Source organism: Adiantum capillus-veneris, chromosome 13, assembly GCF_014529385.1.
Source record: "Adiantum capillus-veneris isolate H3 chromosome 13, ASM1452938v2, whole genome shotgun sequence".
In the NCBI taxonomy this organism is placed as follows: domain Eukaryota; kingdom Viridiplantae; phylum Streptophyta; class Polypodiopsida; order Polypodiales; family Pteridaceae; genus Adiantum; species Adiantum capillus-veneris.
In genome coordinates, this window is record NC_140943.1 from 153,566,555 (window position 1) to 153,584,342 (window position 17,788).

Genomic DNA, 17,788 nt, shown 5'->3' on the forward strand with positions numbered 1-17,788 from the left:
AGCGATGTCTCTTGGAATGCACTGGTCATGGGATACGCACAATAGGAGCAGGGCTAGAAAGCTCTAGGCTGTTTTCAGCTTTCTATCTGGAGTGTGGACTCTTAGAATGCACTGTTTGTGGGATGTGCACAACAAGAGCAAGGCCAAAAAGCATACGTAAGGATCACTTGGTACGGCGTCTCTTGGAACGCACTCGTTACGGGATACACACAATAGGAGCTCTAGGCTCTCCCTTCGGAGTGTGGACTCTTGCAATGCACTGATGTCTGATTTCAGCACAAGCAACCTTCATATGCATCTTGAAGGCATATGCAAGAGGCAAGAAACATTATAATTATATTGTCAGTCTCCTGACCATACTTGGTACTATTTCCATACTGTCATTTGCTGAGAATATAGAGAGCTATACATTAACTACAATTGCATTGTATACCACAAGCAGCCACAACTTTGATGTACCCTTTAAACAGACACTCCATCTCTTGACCCACGTAGAGGGTGCCAGCAATACAATCAGAGTGACAGATCCTCACACTTTGATAAGAGACTTGAGATTGTCAACCCACTTTAAGAAGAAGTACATGTTCGGCTCAATATCATTATTCCAAGTGGATTTCCAAGTAGTTGTACTTTTCTTACAAAACATCTTTCGGCCTTCTATATAGGCTCACACAGATTTCATATGCGACACAAAAGAAATATAATCACCTATCAAATACAATGTGATTAGTACCACTCTGTTGTTACACAATCATATGCCAATTAGACAACCGTAAGATTTGTGTTACAAGGGAGAGGATCGGCAGAGGTTTCTTACAAACTAATGTGTTTATAAAAATAATGTGTTCAACCTGGAAACGATAGCTGTCTAAAATCTTAAGACAGCCACAATGAGGAGGATCTGTAATGGCAGGTACAATTCTGAACAATCCACTCTGTACCTTGAAAAATTATTGAAGTAGAAGGCACGTTTCATGAAAGTGTCCATCTTCTCATTTGTCATTGAAATGTGCTGCGGACTGTGTTGCAGCCTTCAATGTATAATTTGCACTATATAGGCTGCCAAGGTTGCTTGGCAGGAAAAAAATTATACACAGGAACCAGTCACCACCTCTTACTTGCCTTTCTTACTCATCTTGGGATTTTTACACATGCGCACGCTGAGTGGTGTAATTTCAACCAGCTCATCCTCTTGTATATACTCCACACAATCATCAAGACTAAAATCCAGTGGTGTATTCAGTACAACTACATTGACAAACATATGGCAATTATCAGCCCATGAATCCTGAATATTAATCAAACCAATTATTTGAAAAGAGGAGCAATAGCAATAAAGTGCTTTTTACCTGTTGCCTCTTTGTTCGAACGAACATTTGTTGCTGCCTTCCTCTTGCAAGCATTTAAAGCTAGATCCCCAGGTCTTTGATGAATACCGACAATTTGTCCTTTATATACATCCACCCCAGGGCCAACAAACATTTGACCACGCTCTTGGCAACTGAAAAGAGCATAGGAAGTTGTAGTGCCCGTCTCAAAAGCCACCTGCAGTCAAAAGGGTCTGGGTCAGAACACCAGCAGAAACTTCAATAACAAGAGATAACAGCTGGCATAGGAAACATAGAGCTCTACCAAAGAGCCTTGATCCCTTGTGCTGATTTCTCCTGCCCACACATCATAGCCATGAAACACTGTATTGAGGATTGCAGTTCCACGAGAGGCAGTAAGCATGGCATTTCTAAGTCCCAACAGACCACGGGTTGGCATCCTGTACTTTACAGTAGTTGTGGTTTCTGACCTGGAAAACCCATAACCACCAATCAGACATCAGTAGGAACAACAAATCCTTGCATTAATGTTGCTGACTTCTGCTCTTTAAATCCCTATTGACCCATTCTAACATGTCTTCAGACTCTGACATGAGGAAAAGATAATGCCAAGAAGAGGGCAAGTGAAGGAAGTTACAAACCAAAGACGGGGAGGGCAAGTGAAGGAAGTTACAAACCAAAGACGGGGATCTCTGAATGACTGAGATCAGATTCCGACCTCACACCCAAAACAAGGCGATGCATTTGTAAACTATTGAAGTGCAAGTATATTCCAAACCTGTTGGTTTTCATATTAGAAACTTGTCGTACTTTCATCATGGAATTTCAGCAGATACCAATCACCTTCCTCTCTTTAAGGCAAGGCACCGATATATTCAACTGCCCTAGGGCCTGATCGCACCATAAGAAAACCCGATTTTACCTTGTGGGTGGTGAAACCTATATATCTCATCCTCTGTGTGTTTACAAATAGGCCAAAAGGCCTTTCTGTTGCATCACCCTTTCACTCGTGTAGCCAATAAAATCACAGAGGTGAGATGTGTGTGAGTGAGTTGGTTTCCTTTTTCTTTATTTTTGGAAGGTGAAGGGTGGGGGATGGGGAGGGGGAGGGGGAGGGGGAGGGGGTGGTGTTTGGGCGAGCTGACACTTTATGGTAATACTGTCATGAAAAAGAACAATCATACCCGACAGATTGCATATCAAGCATCTGGCCTCTGCGTTTACCAAGCATGTCAACCACTGCACCAACATACTCTTCTGGCACTTCCACAATGGCATCCTGAAAAAAACCCCACACTATGTAAGCATGAAATAGATGTTCAAGTCAATGATGAATAAAAGATCCATCATAGATAGTTCTAGAAAACAGACCTCATAAGGTTCCAGCTTCTTCCCATCTGACTCCTTATTGATCACCCTGGGAGGACCTACCAAAAACTCAAAACCTTCCCGACGCCTGCAGCCAAAACAAGGAAAAATTGGCTAAACACCGTAAGTGATTGAGGCCAAACCAGCTTAAGATACGTCAAAAATGTTCTCGCATGTTCTCAATGAGGATAGTAATTCAGGCCCACCCACTTGAGAAAGTAAAAAATGTACTCACATGTTCTCAATAAGGATAGTAATATGTAGTGTCCCTCTTCCACTCACGCTAAATGTATCTGCTGTTTCACCATCTTCAACTTTCATGGCCAAATTTCTTTCCAATTCCCTGTACAGTCTATCTCGTAAGTTTCTGCTTGTCACATACTTGCCCTGGAAACAGAAGAAGACATTAACAATATATTAAATTACTCAAAAGAAACAAAGAGCAGAAAATAAGTTACGAGAATTTCTACCTCCCGGCCTGCAAAAGGTGAGGTGTTCACTGAAAAGGACATTTTCACAGTAGGTTCTTCGACCCTTATTGTAGGTAATGCTGTACCCTCATCCTTGTCAGCTAGTGTTTCTCCGATCTAAAGATAAATCAACAGGTCATAAAATCTGTAGGCAGCGTCTCGTCCACAAAACATGAGGCAGTTGAGAGAAAAAAATCTTACAAGAACATCACTCATGCCACACAAGACACAAATATCGCCAGCCTCCACTGAATCTGCTGGTACTCTGGTGAAATTGTCGAATACAAAAAGTTCATTCACCTTGCCAGGTCTGCATGCTCCATCTGGAGTACATATCTGCATCATCCACAGAGATCAATGATTTACATGAAGAAATCTCAGCATGAATCTATGTTAAATTGAAATAGTCACAACAATGCCATTCTAAAATTGTCCTGCCAAAGCTTGAAGTGCAGACCTTGAGATCAGTTCCTTTTGAGACCCTGCCAGCATGTATACGACCAATGGCCATACGCCCTTTGTGTTCATCATAATCTAAATTTGTGACCTGCATGTACACGCCAAAATAACAAAAACTGAAAAACAATTTACCTTTTGCCATTTTCTATAATCCTCAACTCAAGTTGCTTAGCTTCCAAAAAAGAACCAAGGGACATACAAGGATTTGAAGAGGGCCATCCATGTCAACCTTTGGTTCTGGGATGCATCGTAAAATAGCTTCAAAAAGGGGCCCCAAATCATCAGCCAGCCCATCTGGCTCTAATCCGGCTTTCCCTTTGATGCCGCTAGCATAAATTACTTGAAAGTCGCACTATACCCATCATTCAATTTTTAAAGTCAGGCAACATAGGATTGTGATTGTAACAATATAACCTCTAGCTTTCACACCTGCTCATCTGTAGCATTAAGCTCCTCAAAAAGTTCAAAGGTGCTGTTCACCACATAGTCAGGACGGGCTGATGGCCTATCCACCTTATTCACCACTACAACAACTGAGTGGCCTAGTGCAAGGGCCTTCTTCAGCACGAACCTGGTCTGAGGCATAGGGCCTTCAACTGAATCGACCTGAAAGACATAAATGTGTCACTAGATTTGAATCACACATAGAAAGGAACATGATGATTCAGATGCCTACCAGAAGCAGAACACCATCCACCATATTCAAGACGCGTTCGACTTCTCCACCAAAGTCAGAATGTCCAGGAGTGTCTATGATATTAATCTTTGTCCCTTTATAGCGAATAGCAGTATTTTTGCTCAAGATTGTGATCCCTCGCTCTCTCTCTAAGGCGTTTGAATCCATTACTCTCTCTTGTACGGCCTGATTTTCTCGAAACACCTGCACAACAAACGTCGTAACGTAAAACAGCATCAACATGTACAATTATTGGACCACTCACTATAATCAGAGATCAGAAATTACCTTTGCCTGCTTCAGCATGGCATCCACCAAAGTCGTTTTCCCATGGTCCACATGAGCAATGATAGCAATGTTCCTGATATCAGGTCTCACTTTAACTTTGCCTGCCTCTTTGGCTGCAGATAACAGCTACCAGTCAGTCTTCGCGGGCACATCAAGGGTAATATGCCAGCTCAAACTACAGATGACACTCAGCCTGATGTTAAGGAGATAGAAGAGATCCTGGTTCCATGCTAATAAAGCCTGGGCTGCACAGGAAAGACTACACAAAAATTCCACTAACCATCCTGATCTGGGCTATGGGTGTGGACAAGTATAGAAGGCTTGAAAATTTATAAGCACTTGGTTCTGCTTTATCAAGATACACTTGAAGCTTTGAACATAGAATTGCAGATTATAATTTTGTATGGATGGCATGCACGGCAGTACCTCCACCATCAATATAAGTTTGTCAGGGCAACATATACTGTAGGAGCTCCATCCTTCTATAATTTGAAGACTAATGGCTATAGTTTGCTTCTAATATCAAAGCTCATGACCGCTGAATTAATGAGTTTCCAATGACACTTGAAAGTTGATATGCATTGGGATCTACATTTTGGCCAAACAGATTTTCGAACATGCTGGAGGTGTCTCTGATTACCTTTCTCCCTTTTACACATCCACAAGTGATGTTCGCAGTAGTTGTGTAACTGCTTGTCAAGTGAGATAAGTTTGGCGATTAGTGTTCTTGAAAAGCTCAAAGTGGCAATTCACTCCTACTTTTGATTGGCTTGCACAAGAAACTATTTTACCTACAAAGTGTCCTCATTGAACTAAACTCAGAGCAAAAGTCCTCCCTCACTGCTGGTTCACTCCAGTGCTCGAAGAAAACCTAGGTTTAGAGTAATCCCACCTACAAATTTTGAAATTTACCTCTAAATTTTATTTTTGAAGGTGAGAAAACCTACAAAATTTTGCAAAAATTAGTGTAATTTGGTGTAAAAACCTTCAAATCTTGTCAATTTACCTCCGTTGTTTCACATATGTCAGTTTGCCAAGTTTTTGGAAAAAAGTTTTTTTCGAGCACTGGTTCACTCCAAAATATATTCACTCTCTAGAAAGCTGATATTGCTTTTCTAATCCTGATTTCATCTGTGAAGAGAAATTGATTCTCTCTATACAGCAGATGTCACAAACTCATGATGTGGCAGCTCTGACGGAAATCCCGGAAAAAGCGCTGACATGTTGACATGGCAGAACCGTAGGGACATCCCGCGAGATGCGCTGGCTGTGCCACGTGGCAGCTGTACGGATTTCCATGATCCACGCTCGCAGCTTTTTGGGACTTAAAGCTTCTGAGTTGCAGCTTTTCATGTAAGTGCTTTTGAGTTTAAAGACCAAGGGCCTATAGACAAGAACCCAAGGTCACTCTTTCCCTCAGTTAACTGACGAGCTTCTGAACAGAGAGGGCCCGCGGGAGTTGTAACTTTGCTCATGCATAAATATTAAAATGAATACTGAAAGGGGAGGGGCAGTACCTGTGGGAATGGAACTACGTCGGGAAGTGGCTTCTGAAAGTGTGATAAAAATTGTGAAGTATTTTAAGTGATTCTCTCGTGTGTCGTGCCATATTTCCGACTTGCGGTGTCCAAGTGTGCTTTTCTCAAAGCATACCGGTCCTACCAAAGAGAAGACAGAGCAAGACGACGCTAAGGGATTTCACATAATTTTTTTTTATAAAGGAATCTTTGTGTCCCGACCCTGGACTTATTAGCGACTCCCACCCTTACTTCATCGCACATCGGGCGCACTCCCGTCTTCATCGCTTTGTCTTACAGGGCATAAGCCATAAAGAACCCCAAATTACACATGGAATCAAGTGACGAATCCCACGAATCAGACGAACCCACCCGATGACAACGGATTGGGTGAAAGCACAAAAAATTCAAATGGATAACAACCACCTTCTGACGATTCAAAAAAAGAGTACGGGCCACCGCGGCCTACGGAATATGAACGAATGGAGATGCAACGACAATAGCAGGTTAATGCTTGTACTACGCAAATGCTCCAATGTTCGGAGGATCCCCAATATATAAAATTTTTGACTAAACATCCGATTGATGAAGTGCATAACCGGTGGCGTACAGCCAAGGACTCACCTCTAAAATTAGCATTGAAGATAACACCTGTCCCACGGATGTACACTGAAGATGAATTTGATGATGTGATTGAACGACGAGTCCACCAAATATTGAAGACCATGAAGCATTCAAAGAGGCGTTGCAAGGGAACAAGGACATATATCTGCGCGGGGCCCCAAAAAGGCACAAGAATGAAAACGACTGACATACTAAAATAGAGCTGGGCGAGGAGATACTCGCTCCAGAACAGATACTCAAAAGGAAACTGAATGGGATACTCATGTGCTGATAGTATTCTGCTATATGACTTTATGAATAGAACTTTGAAATCGACATTCCCGAAGATGACTCTGATTTATGTATGAGATTAATGTGTTTGAACGATCTTGTACAGATAACAGGTGAAATTGAGGATGAGATGATGACGAATTTGCATAGGAATGCAATCGAGAGCAATGGCAGCTCCAGATTGAACGTGATCATGATAAGAATCATGAATTTTGAATGATGATGATGACTGATGATGACTGATATGACTAGAAACTGTGGTGAGCGCATCAAGAGTTCCCAAGGAATGAGATGGCTACACAGCGATAAGATGACTAGACTGAAAGATTGAAACACTATCTTCAGTATGAACTCAATGTGTGATTGATGAATTGGAATTCCCGAAAATGAATCTGATTTTTGATTACTCACACATGTGATTGTCTTTGAATGCGTTTGAGTGCACGATTGAGAGATGGAATGATTGACGAAATGATTGCAATATTTTGGTCTTGAGAAATCTATGGACATGATCGCAATAAGAATTAGTTAATCCGACATCAGTGAGTCTGGTGTGGATCTAGATGCGATTACTAAACACGATGCTAGGAATCATGGTCCTAGATTTGAATGGATTTTATGTGATATGACTTGAATGTGATGTGATGTGACTGTCGTCTTTGTACAAGTGCTGGATTTGTGTGGCCTAGTGCGTCAGTACTTTGAGTTAGTGTCTACTGGACTGGTTGATGATTTATGTCTGATTTTGCAGGTGTAATAGAGGGCGATTACAATTTTGTCAAGAGGGGGGGTATGTCACAAACTAATAATATGGCAGCTCAAACAGAAATCCCGAAAAACGCACTGACATGCTGACGTGGCAGAACCGTACAAAAATCTCGTGAAATGCATTGGCTGTGCCTCGTGGCAGGCTGTACGGATTTCCGCGATCCATGCTAGCAGCTTTTTTTGGACTTGAAGCTTTTAAGTTGCAGCTTTTCATGTAATTGCTTTTGAGTTTGAAGGCCAAGGGCCTATAAATAAGAACCCAAGGCTATTCTTTCCTTCAGTTAGCTGACGGGCTTCTAAGCACAGAGGGCCCGCGGGAGTCGTAACTTTGCTCATTCAATAATATAAAAATAAATAACGGAAGGGGCGCCAGATTTTGAGGCCAATACCTCTGGGCACAAAACAACGCCGGACTGTGTCGACTCTATTCTAAAAGTGTGATAAGGTTGTGAAGTATTTTAACTAATTCTCTCATGTGTCGTGCCAGATTTTCGACTTGAGGTGATCAAGTTTGTTACATTAGAATCTCTCTCTCTCTCTCTCTCTCTCTCTCTCTCTCTCATTCCAAGTTTTTGTGTAAAAACATTCTTATTACTTTTGTCCAACAATATATGCGCATTGCATTTTCAACTTTGGAGGTTATGGGGGAGGGGGGAAACCGTACCATGCTTGATGAAGTACTCTACGCTCAGAAAAGTTTCCCTCATGGGAGACTTCAACGCCCAGACGTACAGCCACCACAGTGAGACCTATGCTTTCGAGGCCAAGAAGTACTACATATTACAGAGGAAGAGGATCTCATCTTCGTCTCAAAAGACACAGCTCATCCCACCGTCTATGGACACCATTTACTCAGATTAGGCTCCCCGCACCATCTTTATATAAAGGGATGGCAGTTTGGTCTACATCTGGAGGTTTGACATGCATGCCACATGGAGTTGTAGATAAAGAGGGGGCGTGTAAGGGGTGGCCACGTGCCAACTATAAAGAATAGACTAACAGACTTTTAGCACTTCAAAACAACTGAACAGAGAGAGAGAGAGAGAGAGAGAGAGAGAGAGAGAGAGAGAGAGAGAATCCACATGAGAGACACAGAGTGGCGTGGCAAAGTTGACGATGTGGAAGCGTAGAGACCAAGGGGAGGGAGAGAGAGAGAGAATCCACATGAGAGACACGGTGGTCACCACCACGTGTGTCGTTTCAATCTCCTCTGTCAAATCTTTATTATCATTATCTTGTCCAGCTTGCCTTTGTCTTTGTCTTCCTATGAGTTTTTGCTTTTGTATTTAGCTTCAGGCTTGCGAGCCAAACAAAGCGTCCTGTCATATTTATAACAACTGTGGTCGGACCTCGTGGATACCGAGGCAACTAATTGAGTACTGGTATTGCCATCCTTGTCAAGCTTGCCTTTGCCTATCGTCTAGCAAACTCGTCCATTTGCTTTTGGCTTCATAGTCTCGCAAGGTGGGACCAATACGTACGTACGGTACGGATCCGTACGGACATTCCGTACACAACGTACTGTGTACGTACGGATCGTACCGTACGTGCATCATTTAAAAAAAAAAAAGGGGATTTTTTCAACCGGTTGTCTTTGCTTGGGGCCCATATGTTCATGCGTGGCCTAAATTTGCCTACCTTATGCCCGAATCCCAAAATGCCTAAATTTTAAGAAACCAGAGACAGAGACTTACTGTACGAACCAGAGAACAGAGAAACTCTTACATAGAGTGAGAAAAAGCTCTGCACAGGCTTACACAGGGAAGGTAAGTGCCTCTTTCCCTCTCTGGTGCGTGTTGCTCTCTACCCCACGCTCGTCTGAGCTTCCCTCTCGCGTTTCCCTCCGTCTCTCTCTCTCTCTCACACACTTTTTGTTTGCATGATTCTTGCTCAATGTTCTTGAATCTTGCAACAAGAGCAAGAATGCCGAAGCCAACGAATCCCTATTGGAAGGAACACACAATTGTCATCCGTATTGTCAACACTCCAACTCAAAAGGGTTTCGGTTGTCGCGAATGGTCATGCAAGTATTGTGGTTTCTCGCTCACAAGTACAATCACACGTGTTGTGAGGCATTTAACAGGGATTAAGTGCACAAACAACTGTAGTGCGTGCAAGAAAGTGCCCAAAGCTGTGAAAGATAAGCTAATTGCTGAGAACTTTCCAGAAGAGTTGGCAACAGACTCTGTTAAAGGGACTCAGCAGACACTAGATGCGTTGCAAGATGCTGTTTTGGGAGAGTTTGGTGTACATAGAGATGACATTTTTGAGTCTCAGTTCATACCTATGGGACAGCCATCTGGTAGTAGAAAGAGAGCACGGATCATCGAAGTAGACGAGGATGAAGAGGATAGTGATGTGCATGCGTCGAGGCGGACTACTTTGCCTTCACGGGTGAATTCCCAATCTTGGGTAAAGGAGCGTCGGAGTGGCTGAGATGGAGATTGCGCGCACTCTAATCGAGTGCAACATTAGCTTCAATGTCTTGAGAACTGATCAGTGGAAGAGGATGGTTAGAGCCATTGCACAGGTTGGTGCGATAGATTCTTGGTCACGACTTGAGTACAAGAAGATGCGCACCACTACGCTTGACGAGCACAAAGCCTTGATAGACAAGGCATTGGTCCCACTAAAGGCAGGTTGGCAGCAGTTTGGTTGCACTATTATTTCCGATGGCTGGAGTGACATATCATCAACATTCTTGTCTCCTCTTGCCTTGGTACCTATTTCTTACGCGTTGTGGATGCACAGAAAGCAGGAGAGAAGATTACAACAGAGTTCATTTACAAGCATATCAAGAAAGCCATTGAGGATGTGGATAGAGATAATGTGGTACAGGTGGTTATAGACAATGCATCCAACTGTGTAGCAATGAGGAAAATGGTGTCGACTGAGTTTCCAGGTATTGTTTGGACTCCTTGTGCAGCCCATTGTCTAGATTTTCTCATGGAGGATATAGGGAAACTACCTTGGGTGTAGCCCACAATGACTGATGCTACTTGGATTACTACATTTTTCCGAAAGAAGCATCAGGCTTTAGCCATATTTCGCAGCCACAATGCTCTTGACATGGTGCGGCCATCCAAGAACAGATTTGCATACATGTACCCAAAGTGGAGAGAGATGCATGACTCACAAAATGAGAAATTCAAACCATTCAGAGACGGGTGCTAGATGATGCATTGTGGACTGAAGTGCAGAGTTGGACAGTGGCATTGCAGCCCATCTACGTGTTGCTGCGGGTCACCGACATGGAGGGATCCACATTGGGTTTGGTTTTCACCTCTTCATGCAAATGAAGGGGCATATCATGGCTTGCCAATCCTTGTCACATGATCGGTAAGCTGAGCTTAATACTTGAATACATTATACTCATAATCTCTACTTGTAATTTCCTGAGTCCTGACACATGTTTGCTTGGGTTTTTTGCAGTCGAGATGATGTCCTAGCTCTTGAAGAGAGTCGATGGGAGTTTATGAGTCGTCCCATTCATGGGATGGCTGCAATACTCTATCCTTTCTACAAGACCCCTGAGTTGTTTCATGAGAGTAGTCTCTTGGCTCTGAAGGACGAGTACATCAACCGCATGTTTAGCATTGAGGAGCAGTTGCAGATAGATGCGGAGATGAGCAGTTTCATGGATAACTTGGGGCCGTCATTCACACGAGCAGTGGCGCTACGTCCAGAGGCCACCAAGCTTCCTCTCACATGGTGGCAAAACTATGGTAGACAGGGCCTTTCACATCTCACTACCATTGCTCTACACTTGCTCTCACAAGTATGATTTTGACACACAAAGGTCACTGTTGACTGACTTCAAGTTTGATGGTATTGATGCTACCATTGCACTTGCCATTGTAGGATTGCTCAATAGGCGCTTGTGAGCGCAATTGGAGTGCCTACTCCTTGATTCATACGAAAATCCACAATCGGCTTAGCACTTTACAGCTAGAGAAGCTAGTATATTGTAGGGCCAACGTGAAGCTTGTACCTTCCTACCATGCTTTGGGGACACTCAAGCAGGTTTGCTGAGCTTTTTTCTTATTGCTCAATGTAGTATTAGTATGTATAATGTTGTATACAAGTCAGTGGTCACAGTTGTTTATACTTTGAAGTTTGAATGTTGAATAGGTTGACCATACAAAAATGAAGCTGATGGATGATCCGACTACAGAGACGTTGGATCAGTAGATTCAGAACGAGTACGAGGATATTCTTCGCATGCTCCACAGGGAGTTGGAGAGTGTGGATAGGCGTGTGACTAGATCATGCGCACGTGCTTACAGTACTCCACTCCGTGAGAGAGCTACAGATCTAGGGATTGCACGGCAGCAAATGATTCGCAAGGGGAAATTGCCTATTTGTACACCTCGGCGACGTGCGAATGAGGCAGTTCCTCTCATTCACACTCAAGAGGAGGAGGAGGATTTTGATCCAGACTGGCAGGCACCTTGCCCTGCAATGGTAGAGCCAGAGTATGATGAGGAGGGCAATGCCTTGACTGATGGAGACATGCCTTCTTCAGTTTCCTCATCCTCTGCCTCTGATGATGAGTTTTGAGGTCACCATTTGCTAGACATTTTAGATGGCAACAACCAACTAGTTATTTTCATTTGATGTATGCTCTATTAGGACTATCTTGACTATTGACTCCACATTTGTGATTTGTGATTTGTAGCTGAGTCTTGACAACTGTTGTCAGTTGTGACATTCACATTAGTATGGACTCTGTTTGTTCATTGTCTTGTGACTGTCTAGTTGTCTTAACTCATAATTGTCTTGCTCTTTTGATGTCATGACTCATGATAGCAGTCTATAAGTGATGAGTCTAATAGGTAAACAGGTACACCGTACAAGTTCAAACTTCAGTGCCTGCAGGCGCATATCGCACGTCAGGTATGCGATTCTTGAGTCTCTAGCTGTTGTATATGGAATTTAGACATAATCAAAGTTGTAAAACATCAAATTGACAAATTCTATAACTTTGTCTCTAAAATTGATAGTTATTTTTGTGGTTTCTATTCTTTATTACCAATGCCACGTATTTTTCCGTACATAAAAAATTTACCCATACGGGACTACGTACAGTACGTACGTCCACGTTCCGTACAACACGTATGGCTCCACCTTGCAATCTCGAGCCACAACAATTTGCCGATTTTCCTTGAGAACTGTGGTTAAGCATAGGCTGCTAACTGGATGGTTGTTCTGATGTCCATAGCCATTTGTTGGTTTTGGTCGATGTTGCGGGCGCTCGGGGGGGGGGGGGGGGGGGGGGGGGGGGATACCTTCTCGGTACTCCAAAAGTTGCATAGTCTCCCAACCGTCCACCAAAACAATGCTCTCCGAAAATCTGAGCCTTGATGTCATCTCCGTCCAAGCCGCTCAAAAACTTTCCAAGTCCTTGCACAAAAGTAGCTTCAAGGTGGCCGCAAGTTTTGCACCAAGCCACTCCAAACACACTACACAGAGGGCTCCACAATCCCACCTTCCAAGCCGCTCCTCAAGGCTCGGCACGGTTCCTTTATGGGCTTTTCCAAGTAGCCTTCCCAAGGACGCTCCAAAATCACTCCTTGCAATCCAAGTCGACTTTCTCCTCCCGTCTGACTTAAGGTACCCACCTCTTTACCTTGGAAATCTGCCATAGCTTCGCAAAATATCCCAAGTGACCGCTTTACCAAGACCCCTCTAATTCTTGCATTTCAGAACGCAAAGGGGGAAGTGTGTCAAAGTTGCTGCAGAAGGGAAAATCGACAAGTTGTCTTGCTACAACATTTTAAAACACTAGGTAGGAAGGGGGTTCACCATTGCTGCCAAGAGGAAGGGGATGTGTCATCGTTGCCAAGCAGGACTGTTGTTGTCAAGGAGTTTCGAAACATCGCAAGGGGGAGGACGGTGTTATTGAGTGCAAAGGGGCTAGCGTTTCGAAACGCTACAGGAATGTAGTGGCCGTCGGTGAGCTCCTGTTGCAGTAGTGTTTTAAAATGTAGCAAAGAGCTAGGAAGGGCGTTGGCTTGCTTGTGTTTTAGAACGCTATTGCCTGCTGATCCTCCTTTGTTGCCTGTTGATATGCAACCAAAAACACTGCAAGGCCTCTTCAGTTTCTCTTCTCAACAAAGCGCCTTGCTCCACCAAGATCAGCACGAAGCTCTGACACCATGTCAAAGTCGATGATGCGGAAGCGTAGAGAGAGAGAGAGAGAGAGAGAGAGAGAGAGAGAGAGAGAGAGAGAGAGAGTCTGTATCAGACTTGGACACCCCAAGTCTAGAATCTGTCGCGACACAAGAGAGAATCACTTAAATTACTTCACAACTTTAAAATCACAGTTCAATTTAGCCGACACGGCCCGGCATAGTTCCGTGCCAAGATAGATTGGCCCCAAACACTAGCACCCCTTTCGGTATTTCTTTCATATTAATCTTTGAGCAAAGTACTACTCCCGCAAGGTCCTCGCTCTCAGACTCTGCATCCGGATGCTCTAAGAAGTGAGGCCCTTAGGGCTCTTTTATTCTTACAAGGGATGCCCAAAAGCAGAGCCCCAAAATCCTCAAACTCAAAAGCAAAATAGTCTCAAAAGCAACTGTTCGCAAAAATTGCCAAAAAACAATTAGCGCAAATTACGAAAATTCCATACAATCTGTTAGTGCAAAATCCGGGAATGTCCGTACAATCTGCCATGTCAACGCAGACTCTGGAAATCCTTATTGTCTGCCACGTCAACATGCCAACGCAAATCTCGAAACTCCGTATTGCCTGCTGCCACGTCATTTGTCCGTCCGCATTGTCTGCTACCACGTCATCAGTTTGTGACGTACCCCCCTCTTGAAAGAATTGTAATCGCCCTCGATTACGCCTGCAAAACAACCAGAGGCCAGAAACTAGTTCAGTAGACATTGACTCTAAGTACTGACGCACTACATACGGCACATCTAGCACTTGTACAAAGACGACAGACATTGTTGCGCCTATTCCCGCTTTTACACACTAGGTTTCGTCAAGGACTCACAAAGACTAATGGATAAATAACACTCGTCAAATGTCTTTCTTAGCACTAAGCTCAAGCAAATGCTTGTACTTCATTGGAGCTATAAAGCCTAGAGAACCTATGTAGCCTTTGTAGGATGGTATGGCCAGCAAATCAAAGGCCGTTTATCTTTGTGATAATCACCGAGCATGTGTATGTTGGCTTCTAGTATTGTGAGCCGGACTTTAAAGTAGAATGGCTCGACCGATTCCCAATGGAGGCATGGTCAGTCTCCGACCTTTCCAAGCTATTGATTGCATGCCCACAGGGCCACAGGCCTTTTCGGTTGGATGCCCTATGCTTTCATCTCAAGGGTCAAGGGGCATTTGGAGCGGGTTAGGCAGAGCGTATGCACTTCTATATAGGGAGGGGGGTCACCCCCATTTTGGCAATTAAGCAAAGCCTTGTACTCTCACATGTTAGCAAAGTTTACCCTCATAAAGCTTGTCCACACTCTCTCTCTCTCTCTACATCTCCTCTCTCTAGCATTTTTTTCTCCTCGTCTCCTCCTGCTCTCTCCCTCGTCACCACACCTTCACTAAACTAGGCTGCCAAAAAGGGTCTAGCCATGCACTGTCCTTCTTACAGTGATAGTGATTACTACAACTTTACTCTCTTACTTCGTAGTTATAAACGTTAGGGCTCCACTAATGACTGAGTTGTGTCTCTCAACTTGTGGTATGTTAAAGCCTTACGATGTTTCAGGACATTCTAAAGGCCGACTAACTAGTTAGCTACAACTTTACTCTCTTACTTCGTAATTATAAACGTTAGGGCTCCACTAACGACTGAGTTGTGTCTCTCAACTTGAGGTATGTTAAAGCCTTACGATGTTTCACAACATTCTAAAGGCCGACTAACTAGTTAGCTACAAGTAGACTTACTCGAAACTTTAAGATAAAAGCAAATTTCAAAGGCAAATAGCAAAGCGCTTTGTCTCGAAACCTAAGAAACCTCAAATCATTAAAAACTCGAAAGCGTTTCTGGTGCCTTTGGAGTAGAGTCATGCTGAAATCACCCATAAACACAAAGAGGGAAAGAAGCTGGTAATGGCAGCTGACACACACACACACACACACACACACACACAGAGAGAGAGAGAGAGAGAGAGAGAGAGAGAGAGAGAGAGAGAGAGAGTTGAGCCAAAAACATTGGATATATTGTTATACATGAGTAATACAATCTGCAACAAATAGGTACCACCTGCCTCCTATATATGGAGGAGAGATAGTTGGCTGGAATACTGGGTCATAAGCTCAAATATAGGCGTCCTCTGCAAACGCTCATCCCAACAAAACACCAACTTGGACAACACCCACCAGACCAGTAGTATACGTCAAGCACACATGACCCAACAAGAGAGATACTACCTCACATAGGCAGGTTATAGCCAGAAAACAGCCCTCACCCCCTACGATATGCCCCTATGAGATGCAGATGGCATTAGCAACTCCATTCACGGAAGTGAACAACTCAAACAAACTTCCACGTTTATGCAAAACCTTAGCATTCATATAAATAGGCGAGTGTTGCCATCTACCAATCTACTAATATGATTGAAAATGCTATAAAACAGTAAAATAACCATTTAATCGGAATTACTTTGTATTGTATGACTCTTTCTTTTTAGAAATGGAGTTTTCAGTGCTTGACTCAGAGTGAGCCCATGTTTGCCAAAATTCTCAACTTCAATGTCTTACTCGTGGGATTGGATTGAGCATGAATAAATGTGATGATTCTCAATCCATCACCCCCATGTGCATGGGTGCATGAAAGTGTGTCAGTGGGCTGAACTATATCCAAAATGCCAACCTAACACATAATTAATGCAGAGCCAGGTAGTCAGCACTTCAAAAAAGAAAATGCCTCTTTTGGACGACGACATTGTCTTCACAAATATATTTCTCCTTTACGCAAAGCAGGAGTGAACATCATCTAATATGTTGCTAGAAGGTCATCCAGCCCTGCTCTGACTGTGTTGGCCACTAAGTTTTGGCAAACGGCAACAGACAATTGCATACGTACAACTACATATTCAAAACGACAACATTGAGAGAAGTACAAGGCCCTCACCTGGAGCTGTTGTTGTGGCAACGTTGCAGGTAGGGATGGGGCCATTCAAAGATTTCAAGGGACTGACAGGGACAAGCGCCTTCGGGAGGGAGAGGGAGTACCCAAACACCTCACCCTTAACGAACTGCATCCTCAAAGACAATGACGGGCTGCTGCGAGAGGGTAGGATGGCATCGCGGTGGTGGTAAGAAGAGGAGGCGGATGCAGGAAGCTTCTGCATGGTACTCGCCATAGCTAAACGGTGAAGGAGAACTCCACAGCACTAACCACTTGTTGTTCAGGTGAGTGTGATTCGCGTAAACAGCTTACTTGTATTGCTCACGTTTGGCTGTGCAAACTTGCAAAGCACAGCGAAGAGCGAAGCTAAGTGATGGTCAGCTACGAAGCTGGCCACGAAAGGGAACCATAGTGGTGAAAATGAGCGCATATATAGACACAGGTCGCGTACGTGGCTCCCCCTGCGCCCCTTATCACCAGTAGCCACACATCTTTGTGGAAGAACAAACTTGAACAGCATATAGGTATAAGCCCCATAGGTCAGGTATCAATCATACATAAGAGCACCTACTAGTGGCTAACTTTTGAAATGCAAATTTGCACGGTAATGCAAGCAACTGTGTCAGAGAGGCATGGCCTAAAACGAGGGTGTTCGGACCACCCTTTATATGCATAAAGAGCCTTTACCATTGGTTGCACAAGTTGATTAACCATATGTTTTTAAGTGATGGTTAAATGGCGACTTTGGATATGATGTAATGTTCTATGATAGTTTAGATTCACATAAGCTCCAGGTATATCTCTCAGATTATGTTTATAATAGTTATTTTAGTTAGAGTCCGTCAAGTTTATAGCTTCAAGTATACATATCACTTTGTAGAATGTGAAAGAGCTTTAACTTAATCTTTAAGCAAGAGTCTTGGATT

General features: G+C 43.5%; 1 protein-coding gene across 1 annotated transcript; it reads right to left on the minus strand.

Moving 5' to 3' along the window:
* Positions 1 to 704: 704 nt before the first annotated feature.
* Positions 705 to 17,254, minus strand: SVR3 (elongation factor family protein). Its single transcript, XM_086527593.1, has 14 exons — positions 16,866 to 17,254; positions 4,590 to 4,702; positions 4,302 to 4,505; positions 4,055 to 4,231; positions 3,825 to 3,977; positions 3,624 to 3,713; positions 3,368 to 3,502; positions 3,167 to 3,283; positions 2,932 to 3,083; positions 2,700 to 2,784; positions 2,513 to 2,607; positions 1,633 to 1,798; positions 1,350 to 1,545; positions 705 to 1,248 (listed from the first exon to the last, which is right to left on the minus strand). The coding sequence occupies exons 1-14, from the start codon at positions 17,095 to 17,097 to the stop codon at positions 1,115 to 1,117; spliced, it is 2,049 nt and encodes a 682-aa protein (XP_086383719.1). The 5' UTR covers positions 17,098 to 17,254; the 3' UTR covers positions 705 to 1,114.
* Between the last annotated feature and the right edge of the window lie 534 nt (positions 17,255 to 17,788).